The sequence below is a fragment of the Zea mays genome, chromosome 3 (genome assembly GCF_902167145.1).
Source record: "Zea mays cultivar B73 chromosome 3, Zm-B73-REFERENCE-NAM-5.0, whole genome shotgun sequence".
Lineage (NCBI taxonomy): Eukaryota > Viridiplantae > Streptophyta > Magnoliopsida > Poales > Poaceae > Zea > Zea mays.
Window position 1 is genome coordinate 215,946,128 of NC_050098.1, and position 12,538 is coordinate 215,958,665.

At 45.9% G+C, this 12,538-nt stretch overlaps 1 protein-coding gene across 1 annotated transcript; it reads left to right on the top strand.

The window, feature by feature from the left end:
- Positions 1-203: 203 nt before the first annotated feature.
- Positions 204-4,334, top strand: LOC103651376 (putative receptor protein kinase ZmPK1). Its single transcript, XM_008677003.4, has one exon. It carries the CDS (start codon positions 1,606-1,608, stop codon positions 4,039-4,041), a length of 2,436 nt encoding a protein of 811 aa, XP_008675225.1. The 5' UTR covers positions 204-1,605; the 3' UTR covers positions 4,042-4,334.
- The last annotated feature ends 8,204 nt before the right edge of the window (positions 4,335-12,538 follow it).

Genomic DNA, 12,538 nt, shown 5'->3' on the forward strand with positions numbered 1-12,538 from the left:
CATTAATAACAAATGAAGTACGATTTAATTATAATTTAAGCGGAGATGGGGATCCCCGACCGGGATTTATCCCCGTGGGGAACGGGAAAGAAATATTCCCGCAAGCGTTCGTAGGGATCACTGCGAAAAAAAAATTTCATCGCGGGAATAGATTTGGTGAACTAAAACCCGACGGGAATTCCCCGTTGCCATCCCTACTTTTACTCATAGCCACACGAGGTCCACTCCAATATTCGTTCGTACTCCAGGATGAGACCCGTGACCAGGTCGTCAAAATCACATACTACTGTTCTTGCTAAGATGCCCATAGACTCCTTTTATAATATAAAGATAAAAGATGCCCATTGGGGTAAGGGATAATGACACGGTGAAGTGGAGTGGAAGACGACTCGGTGATTTATTCAGTAAAGGGCTAAAGGCTTACTAAAGGGAAATAATGTGGACCATTAAGTCATGGACAAGTTCCTTCAAAGTAGTAAGCACTAGCAATGTGATTAAGTCGTAAAGATATCTTTGAGTCATCATTGCTTCCACACTAATATCATTCCACTATCTATTTCTAACTTCATTCTATATATATAGTGTAATTTTCGTACAGCCTAAGGCACGACGAACTGCACTTTGACACGGCTTCCGGATGAAGAGCATCTTGACAAAAGTTAACAAACGCAACGCATGCTTACCGTGGATTCTCAAATCTCATGTGGGCCGGGAAACAAGATGGTTCTAGTTGTCCTTAGCTTTTGTTAATTAATAGATAGACATGCAGCTTTGTAACCAGAGATGCCAAGTGCATGCTACATAACGCATTATACAGTTTCCAGAAAGAGCCTAGAAGCGCGATGATACACATGTGACTTTCACCTTTTTTTTGTTTTTGTTGCTTGCGAACGAACGATGCTGTCGGCGCACACGTTAACGGTGGGGAAGCCGGTTGGATCTTAGCACATGTACATAGAAAAAAAAAATTGTAGGCAGAACTTATGTACAGTAAAGCTCGTAGAGCACCGGCTATTGCAGCATTCCCGTTGGCCATAACGATAAATCCACCAAATATTAAACATGTGAACATGGGCGACAGATCTGACCTGTGGATTCGTTATTACTGTATCGAACCTACTTGGTAATAAAGTATACATACAGCGCAGTACGCAGTTCGCTCTTAACTTTGACTCTGATGAGCATCATTTTTTAATCGTGTCTGATAAAAAAATGCTGGTTTACGCAAATGGTAGGGTAACCGATTTCACACAGACAACAAATTAAACCACCGTACTGGTCTGGTAGACAATTATTCTTTCTTTCCTGCCTGTGGTTTGGTCCTCTAGCTTTCACAAACGCACAAACGGTCCCATCAGTTCACATCATCTAAAACCAAAGTGGAACTGTATACAGGACAGGAATACAGTGTCCACATCTGGACCCGTCTGCGGTTTTTGCCTTGTGCCGTGCGCGAGCATCAGAGATAGTTTATGCGCTAGTGAGTGCGTGTCATCAATCTAGTTAAAACCACAAGGAGCGGAACCAGAATTAATAAAGGTACCACACCAACCTCTCCCCCACTTACTCTTACGCTTGCGCTGCCAAGCTCTCCGAGGTCCAACAATGGCTGCGCTGCTCTATCTCCATCCCTATCTCGCGGTTCTTCCACTTCTGATCTCCCCGATCTGCTCTGGCGCTTCGCCATGGCGAACCATGACCACCGGCTCGCACATGAGAGGAGAGGACCACGACAAGGTCACCCTCCTCTCGCCCGACGCTACCTTCTCCTGCGGCTTCCACGAGGTGGGCACGAACGCCCTCACCTTCTCCATCTGGTACACCCCCAGCGCCAGCGCCAGCGCCACCGAGAGGACCGTCGTCTGGACGGCGAACCCCTACTCCGCAGAGCGAGGCCAGCACTCTCCGGTGAACAAGTACGGCTCCAGACTGTCGCTGAACCGCGACGGCAACCTGGTCCTCACGGACACCAACGGGTCCACGGTGTGGGAGACCAAGACGTCGTCGGGCAGGCACACGACGGCCGCCCTCCTCGACAGCGGCAACCTCGTGATCCGCGACTCCAGCAGCGGCAGCAACAAGGTCGTGTGGCAGAGCTTCCGCTCGCCGACCGACACCCTGCTCCCCGGGCAGGAGCTGACCAAGGACACGAGGTTAGTCTCCGGCTACCACCACCTCTACTTCGACAACGACAACGTCCTGAGGATGCTCTACGACGGCCCGGAGATCACCAGCATCTACTGGCCGAGCCCCGACTACAACGCCCTCAAGAACGGCCGCAACAGGTTCAACAGCACCAGGGTAGCGGTCCTGGACGACCTGGGTACTTTCGTATCCAGCGACGGGTTCAGGATAGAGGCTTCGGATTCTGGTCCAGGGGTCAAGAGGAGGATCACGATTGGCTACGACGGCAACTTCAGGATGTACAGCTTGAACGCGTCGACGGGGGCGTGGCGCGTCACGGGGCAGGCTGTCATACAGATGTGCTATGTGCATGGACTGTGTGGGAGGAACGGGCTCTGCGACTACCTGGGTGGCCTCAGATGCAGATGCCCCCCGGACTACGAGATGGTCGATCCGACGAACTGGAACAGAGGATGCAAGCCCATGTTCTTGACGACCGACGACGGAAAGGAGTTCACCTTCGTTGAGCAGCCTCACGCTGACTACTACGGCTTCGACCTGTCCTCCAACGAGTCCGTCCCGTTCGAAGCCTGCCGGGACATGTGCTTGAACAGCAGCGCCTGCTTGTCGTTCACGTACAAGGGCGGGGATGGCTGGTGCTACACTAAAGGCCTACTCTACAACGGCCAGGTGTTCCCGTACTTCCCTGGAGACAGCTACATGAAGGTACCAAAGAGTTTCAACAGCTCGGCGGCCTACTCATCGATCTCCAACCAGAAAGAAGCCCTCACCTGTGGGCCGGCGGGTTCTGCTGAGCTGATGCTGGGACCGGCGAGCATGTACGGAACAAAGAAGGACAACATCAACTGGACATACCTGTACGTCTTCGCTGCAGTGCTGGGAGCTCTGGAGATGCTTGTCATCGCGACAGGCTGGTACCTGTTCTTCAACAAGCACAGCATACCCAAATCGATGGAGGACGGGTACAAGCTGGTCACAAACCCGTTCAGGCGGTTCACGTACCGTGAGCTGGCGGAAGCCACTGGGAAGTTCAAAGAAGAGCTCGGGAGAGGAGGCGCCGGGGTCGTCTACAGGGGAGTGCTTGAGGACAAGAAGGTAGTGGCGGTGAAGAAGCTTACGGATGTTCGTCAGGGAGAGGAGGAGTTCTGGGCAGAAGTGACCCTGATTGGAAGGATCAACCACATAAACCTGGTCAGGATGTGGGGGTTCTGCTCGGAGGGGACCAAGAGGCTGTTGGTGTACGAGTACGTGGAGAATGAGTCGCTGGACAAGTACCTCTTTGGCGAGAGAAGCGCCGAAAGCCTGCTTGGCTGGAGCCAGAGATACAAGATCGCACTGGGCACGGCGAGAGGCCTCGCCTACCTACACCATGAGTGCCTCGAGTGGGTCGTCCACTGTGACGTGAAGCCGGAGAACATACTTCTGACCCGGGATTTCGATGCCAAGATAGCAGACTTTGGGCTGGCCAAGCTCGCGAAGCAAGGGAGCACTAGTCTGAACTTCACCCATATGAGAGGCACCATGGGCTACATGGCGCCGGAATGGGCGCTCAACTCGCCGATCAGCGCGAAGGTTGATGTGTACAGCTACGGGGTCGTGCTTCTGGAGATCGTGACTGGGATCAGGGCTTCGAGTGGCATAGTGCTAGATGAGAGGCAGATAGACTTTCGGCAGTTTGTACAGGAGGCTAAGCATATCCTGTCTACTGGGAGTGTCAGTGATATCGTTGATGATAGATTGCAAGGCCATTTTCACGCGGACCAAGCGGTTGCGATGGTCAAAATAGCCTTTTCATGCCTCGAGGAAAGACGCAAGAGGCCAACGATGGATGAGATTGTCAAGGTGCTCATGTCGTGTGGTGATGACGATGACTACCATCCTGCTTATTCATATTGACTTGCAACAGATGTGAAGGTTTCCCAAAAGAAAACAGATGCAAAGATTTGAGAGGCAGAGGCAAGTGTACCTTTGATCAATGATAGAAGCTGAACTGAACTGACTGATGAAATATATTCGAAAGCGTGCCAAATTGTGATATTTGTGTAGAGTATGTTGGGGTATCTCCATATCTGGTAGATTAAAATTGAGTAATGTTGTTTTGCTCTATTTCTAAGGGAGGTGTCTTGCCCTATAAGTGGAATACTATAATATTCTCTCCGTTCCAAATTATAATTCGTTTAACTTTTTTAGTCTAAATTTGACCGGCTCATCTTACTAAAAAACATCATAATTATTATTAATATTTACTACGATATCATTTAGCCTATAATATACTTTAAGTATGGCTTTGAATTTTTTTCCGTAAAAAATGAATAAGACAAGCTAGTCAAATTTGGTAAAAAAGTCAAACAAATTATAAATTAGGACGAAGGGTCTATATAATACGTTCTCGAGACTCAGTAATACAATTCAATTAGGGTCGATTATATTTCTTCCACACGGTATTATGAGGCTAAGTTCAATTAGAACTCATTTGGTGATAAAGGGATCACGGGAGGATTGGAGGGATTGAGGAGGAAATAAACTAATTTCCCCCTCAATTCCCTCCAATCTCCTGTAATCCCTTCTCACCAAATCAGCCCTTAGGCTCAATTAGCCCAAGTAATACTGACCCGAGTCACAGTCACCCGACCCCGTCAACTTGACCAGCTGATCTCGAGCCACGGCCGCCCGAAGCCCCCAAACCCTAGGTCGCCGCCTACACATCTGTCTGGTCTAGAGTCTAGATGCTACGCCGCATTCACCTCCGCGCGGCTCCACCGGGTCGCCTCGCCGCCCGCCACCAAGACGCCCGGCCAATGGCCAGCCACTTGCACTTGGTGAGTGTCCAAGCTTCGATTCTAAGCTGGCTTCAGCCCTGCTCGGCCTTATAGCAGAATAGAACTTGTGGCTAGCTCTTCAGTCACATCATGATTGAATAAATTAACCACATTGAGATGCCTAAAGATATAGTATCTCTCATTGCATTTGATAGCCCCAATATGCATCACTACACGTAACGAGAAATAATGACAATCCCAAGCTACGGATATAACAGATATACCACCTGAGAATGCTTGATGACACATATTTAACATAACAAACCTTTTTGAATTTGTTCAAAAATTAATACAGGATTGTCACTACTATCAAATTGCATTTCATTTTTCACAATTTCTCAAATACTATGATGGAGAGAAAATAAATGACTACACATTTTATAGCTCCAAAAGGAATATTCTTCTCCATCAAAGTGAGGGGGGTTATCGAGTGGAATAAATAATGAATGAGCATTCAAATTATACGGGATGCGAGAATAATCAAAAGAATAGTTTTGATTAACCGTTTTCTTTTTCGTGGATGAGTCGTCGTCGTCGTCCCTTGGTGAAGAAGAGGAGGCATCGCTGTCGTTCTAGATGATCTTCTTGATGCGCCTCTTCCTCTTCCCATCCTTCCTCTTGTTTGAGCCTGAGTTGGTGGCCTTGTCACCTTTTGGCTCATCAACATAGAGAGTCTCCTTCTCCTTTTCCTTATCGTTGATCACGATCCCCTTTCCCTTAAGATCCATCTCTTCGGGTGGTTAGTCCCTTGATGGAGAGAATGGCTCTGATACCAATTGAGAGCACCTAGAGGGGGGTGAATAGGCGATCCTGTAAAAACAACTCAACAAAAGAAACTTGGACTAATATTGAATTAGTGAATGCTAAAGCAAAGTTTGAATGAGGAGTACGAGCGGAGTAAACTTCTTGACTCAATTGCTCTTCACAAGATGAGTATTAAACTTAGAGCAATTATGCAAATGAAGTGAGTGGAGATAGAGAAAGAATCGCACAGGAGTAAAGACACTTGACACAACGATTTTATCCCGTGGTTCGGTCAAGTAGAATGCTTGCCTACTCCACGTTGTGGTGTCCTAATGGACGAGGGTTGCACTCATCCCGTTTCAAGTGATCCAAAGATCAACTTGAATACCATGGTTCTCTTTATCTCAACAATATCCCATTGTGAGGAGTCTCCACACTTTGGAAGTCTCTCACGCCTTACACAAATGATCTCAAGTAAACACAAGAGTAAGGGGGAATAGCAACACACACAAGAGCGAGAGTTGCAGCAACAACACGCACACAAGACAAGAACGAGCACACAAAACAGCACAGCGGAGTTACAGCTCAGAAAAGTGCTCGAATCTCTAACACGATGAACCAAATGTGTGTATGCGAAGTGTTGGCGTCTTAGGATGTTCAATGGGTGCTTGTTGTTCTGCTCCATGCGCCTAGGAGTCCCTTTTATAGCACCAAGGCAGCTAGAAGTCGTTGGAGCTCCATTTGGAAGCCCATTGTTGTCTTCTGTCCGTGGGCGCACCGGACAGTCCGGTGCACTACCGGACATTGAACAGCGCGCAATTTCCTTCCTTTTCTGGCGAAGCCGACCGTTGCAGCCACCGACCCCCGTGGCACACCGGACAGTCCGGTGCGACCTGGTGACCGTTGGTGAAGTCCACGTGTCGCCCGCTGATCGAGCGGCCGACCGTTGGAGTGGCGCGACTGCCACACTAGACAGTCCGGTGCACACCGGACAGTCCGGTGAATTATGGCTGTGGCTCCTCCAACTTTCCCGAGAGTAGCCAGTTCGCTGCGCAGGCTGGTGCAAGTTTGGCTGGACGTAGCCAAACTTTTCCAATCCGATTTCTTTTGATTTGACAAGGTTCCTAGCACTTAGTAGAATATGTTAGTGCCAAAAACAATTTACTAAGGCTAGAATCATACCTTGCTTTTCCATTTGCATCTCTTTGACACTTAGCACATGACAATATGTGTTGAGCATCTAATCACAAAAACATTTATAGAAATGGCCCAATGGCGTGTTTCCCTTTCAATGCTGAAGCAAATGACACGACCCCGATCTCAAAAGTAATGAAATGATTCGGGCTGATTGTTCAAGAGGCAGAAGAGGTTATCCTGGAGAAGGATGATGTTGTTGTTGAAGCTGCTAGTGATGACAAAGAAGATGATGGAATTTTGAGTCCAAGTAAGCCTAGCCATATTGAATTTGGAAAATCCACTGTTAAGGCAGAAGATTTGGTTTTAATGAACAGTTAGGATATTTTAAAAAAATATGATGAATTGATACGGTTCGCTGGAGAAGAAGTAGTTCTAGAGCCAAGAAATGATGAAGTCGTCGTTTTTAAGAGCTTCTTCAGAGCGGGACTTTGGTTCCCTCTGTACAAAATGACCGGTGAAGTTTTGAAGATGCTTGAAATCTATCTTCATCAACTAACTCCAAACACTATAGTCAGGCTTAGTGTGTACATATGGGCTTTACGAAGTCAAAGAAAAAGTGTTAATGTCGAAGGATTCTGTAGAGTCCACGAGCTTCATTATCAAACCAAAGCAAGGGTAGATGGCTTACATAAAAACTTCGGATGCTACAACACAAAGGCTTCGGTGATTGGCTATCGCACCAAATGGCCTACTGGTTGGACAAATGGATGGTTTTATGTAAAAGCTGATGAGAAGAAAAGGGAAAAGTCATGAGCATGGTAATGAGTCCCTTGAAATTAAGCTTCAGCATGATGAGGCCATTGTGTAACATGCAACTCGGCTCCCCATGCAAATTGGTCGAAGTGGAATTCGAAGTTGTGGCAGAGCACATTAGTACTCAAGATTTGGTGCAAGAATATCTAGCTAACAAAACCTTTCCAACATCTAGTGGATGGGGAATGCCGAAGAAGAAGGAAGAAGGGAATTTTTTTGAGCTTATTCAGTTGCCATACCGGTTCAAGTTTCAGAACACTTTCAGCATCCCCTGTGCCGAATGGTTGGAAATGATAGAGACAATGTGCAATGTGATCCTTGGGAACTATACGAAGAAGGAGGATCAATTGATGACAGATGCCTTTGGTACTCGGAAGAAACGAAGGTTGAACCGGGTAATGGACGCCCTTGACTTTGAGTATCCGGACTACGAAAGGCTTGACAAAGAAGCTGGGGGAACAAAGAAAAAGAGAATTGTAAGTATTTTGAAAAGGCAGGCAATGCGATCCATTGAAAAAGACAAATAGAGGGATGCTTCCAAGAACAAAAAAATCAGTGGAGCCAAAGCTTTCGGCTCCCAAAAAGCGAAAGTCCTCAACTTTGGCCCCTACCGAGGCAAAGGTACAAGATCCACTAGAGAAGATTGTTGGCACCTCTTCGTCCTCTCCTATCGGTGTTACAGAAATCCTGAAGGTAATGACTGAACCCTTCCCGTTTGCTATGCTAAGTCCCCTAGGGTCAGATCTGACTAGCTTATTGCAGTCAAAGGAGAAGGGGGTTGAACAAGGTGCGGCAGAAGAGAGGAAGACTACTTCGGCGACTGGGGAAATGAGGGTGGTCAGAAGAAACGACGCACGATGATCAATGGCCACACAACCCCTATTTTTGTCGAAAATAGCATGAACGACCATTTTCAATAATACCGAAGGCTAACACCTACGAATTTTTAACCAAGAAATGGTCTCAACCAGAAATCCAAGAATGTGATCTATGGCAAGGAAACAAATGTGGGGTCAGGTGTACGAGCCTCTGGTCGATGAACAATGGCCACACAACCCCCATTTTTGTCAAAAATAGCATGAACGACCATTTTCAATAATACCGAAGGCTAACACCTACGGATTTTTGACCAATAAATGGTCTCAACTAGAAATCTAAGAATGTGATCTATGGCAAAGAAACATATATGGGGTGAGGTATGCGAGCCTCTGGTCGATTATCAATGGCCACACAACCCCCTTTTTTGTCGAAAATAGCCATGAACGACCATTTTTCATTAATACCGAAGGCTAACACCTACGGATTTTAAACCAAGAAATCGCCTCCACCAGAAATCCAAGATTATGATCTATGGCAAGGAAACATATGTGGGATGAGGTGTATGAGCCTCTTGTCGATGATCAATGGCCACACAACCCCTATTTTTGTCAAAAATAGCATGAACGACCATTTTCAAGAATACCGAAGGCTAACACCTACGGATTTTTGACCAAGAAATGGTTTCCACCAGAAATCCAAGAATGTGATCTATGACAAGGAAACATATGTGGGGTGAGGTGTACGAGCCTCTGCTCGATGATCAATGGCCACACAACCCCCATTTTTGTCGAAAATAGGCATGAATGACCATTATCTATAATACCGAAGGCTAACACCTATGGATTTTAGACCAAGAAATGGTCTCCACTAGAAATCCAAGAATGTGATCTATGGCAAGGAACCATATGTGGGTTGAGTTGTCTGAGCCTCTGGTCGGTGATCAATGGCCACACAACTCCCATTTTTGTCGAAAATAGCATGAACGACCATTTTCAATAATACCGAAGGCTAACACCTATGAATTTTTCAATAATAGTCGTTCGTGCTATTTTCGACAAAAATAGGGGTTGTGGGGCCATTGATCATCGACCAGAGGCTCGTACACCTCACCCCACATATGTTTCCTTGCCATAGATCACATTCTTGGATTTCTGGTTGAGACTATTTCTTGGTTAAAAAACCGTAGGTGTTAGCCTTCGTTATTTTTGAAAATGGTCGTTAGTGCTATTTTTGACAAAAATGTGGGTTGTGTGGCCATTGATCATCGAACAGAGGCTCGTACACCTCATCCCACATAGGTTTCCTTGCCATAGATCACATTCTTGGATTTCTGGTAGAGACCATTTCTTGGTCAAAAATCCGACGGTGTTAGCCTTCGGTTTTATTGAAAGTGGTCCTTCATAGCTATTTTCAACAAAAATGGGGGTTGTGTGGCCATTGATCATCGACCAGAGGCTCGTACACCTCACCCCCACATATGTTTCCTTGCCATAGATCACATTCTTAGATTTCTGGTAGAGACCATTTCTTGGTTAAAAATCCGTAGGTATTAGCCTTCGGTATTATTGAAAATGGTCGTTCATGATATTTTCGACAAAAATAGGAATTGTGTGGCCATTGATCATCGACCAGAGGCTCGTGCACCTCACTCCACATACGTTTCCTTGCCATGGATCACATTCTTGGATTTATGATGGAGACCATTCTTGGTCAAAAATCTGTAGGTGTTAACCCTCGATATTATGGAAAATGGTCGTTCATGCTATTTTCGACAAAAATGGGGGTTGTGTGGCCATTGATCATCGACCCGAGGCTCATACACCTCTCCCCACATATGTTACCTTGCCATAGATTGCATTCTTAGATTTCTGGTGGATACCATTTCTTCGTCAAAAATCCGTAGGTGTTAGCCTTCGATATTATTGAAAATGGTTGTTCATGCTATTTTCGACAAAAATGGGGTTGTGTTGCCATTGATCATCGACCAGAGGCTCGTACACTTTATCCCACATATGTTTCTTTGCCATAGATCGCATTATTGGGTTTCTGGTGGGGTCCGTTTTTGGTCAAAAATTCGTATTTGTTAGCCTTCTGTATTATTGAAAATGTCGTTCATGTTATTTTCGACAAAATTGAGGGTTGTGTGGCCATTGATCATCGACCAAAGGCTCGTACACCTCACTCCACATATGTTTCCTTGCCATAAATCACATTCTTGGATTTCTAGTGGAGACCATTTCTTGGTCAAAAATCCGTAGATGTTAGCCTTCGGTATTATTGAAAATGGTCATTCATGACTATTTTCGACAAAAATGGGGGTTATGTGGCCATTGATCATCGACCAGAGGCTCGTACACCTCGCCCCACATATGTTTCTTGTCATATATCACATTCTTAGATTTCTAGTGGAGACCATTTCTTGGTCAAAACTCCATAGGTGTTTGCCTTCGGTATTATTGAAAATGGTCGTTCATGCTATTTTTAACTAAAATGATGGTTGTGTGGCCATTGATCATCGACCAGAGGCTCGTACACCTCTCCCCACATATGTTTCCTTGCAATAGATCACATTCTTTGAATTCTCGTGGAGTCCATTTCTTGGTCAAAAATCCGAAGGTGTTAGCCTTCGGTATTATTGAAAATACTCGTTCATGGCTATTTTCCACAAAAATGGGGGTTGTGTGACCATTGATCATGGACCAGAGGCTCGTACACCTCACCCCACATATGTTTCCTTGCCATAGATCACATTCTTGGATTTTGGTGGAGAGCATTCCTTGGTCAAAAATCCATAGGTGTTAGCTTTTGATATTATTGAAAATTGTCATTCATGCTATTTTCGACAAAAATGGGGCTTGTGTGGCCATTGATTATCGACCAGAGGCTTGTACACCTCACCCCACATATGTTTCCTTGCCATAGATCACATTCTTCGATTTCTGGTGGAGACCATTTCTAGGATAAAATTCGTAGGTGTTAGCCTTCAGTATTATTGAAAATGGTCGTTCATGTTATTTTCGACAAAAATAGGGGCTGTGTGGCCATTGATCATCGACCAGAGGCTCGTACACCTCACCCCACATATGTTTCCTTGCCATAGATCACATTCTTGGATTTCATGTGGAGACCATTTTTGGTTAAAGATTCGTAGGTGTTACCTTCGGTATTATTAAAAATGGTCATTCATGGCTAATTTCAACAAAAATAGGGGTTGTGTGGCCTTTGATCATCGACAAGAGGCTCGTACACCTCTCCCCACATATGTTTCCTTGCCATAGATTGTGTACTTGGATTTCTAGTGGAGACCATTTCTTGGTCAAAATCCGTAGGTGCTAGCCTTCCGTATTATTGAAAATGGTCGCTCATGCTATTTTCGACAAAAATGTGGGTTGGGTGGCCATTTGAGAGCACCTAGAGGGGGGGGGTGAATAGGTGATCCTGTAAAACTTAAAATTATAGCCACCAAAATACTTATTAAGTGTTAGCACAATTATTGCCAAGTGGCTAGAGAGGAGTCTCAACAAAACACAATACCACAAGAGATCAAACACAGAGAGGACACAGTGGTTTATCCCGTGGTTCGGCCAAGACCAACGCTTGCCTACTCCACGTTGTGGCGTCCCAATGGACGAGGGTTGCAATCAACCCCTCTCAAGTGGTCCAAAGACCAACTTGAATACCACGGTGTTTTGCTTTTCCTTTCAATATCCCGTTTGCGAGGAATCTCCACAACTTGGAGTCTCTCGCCCTTACACTTGAGATTCACAAAGAAATGCGGAGTAAGGGAGGGAATGAGCAACGCACACAAGACTTCAAAAGATCAGAGCAATACGCACACAAGCAGCAATAAGAGCTCGCAACACAACTCAAAGAGTACACAACTCCACAAGAGCTCTATATGCTATCACAATGAATCGAATGCGCGAGATCAATGTCTTGGTGCTTAGAAAGGTTGTAGGAATGCTTGGTGTCCTCCTCCATGCGCCTAGGGGTCCCTTTTATAGCCCCAAGGCAGCTAGGAGCCGTTGAGAACAAATCTGGAAGGCCATCCTTGCCTTCTG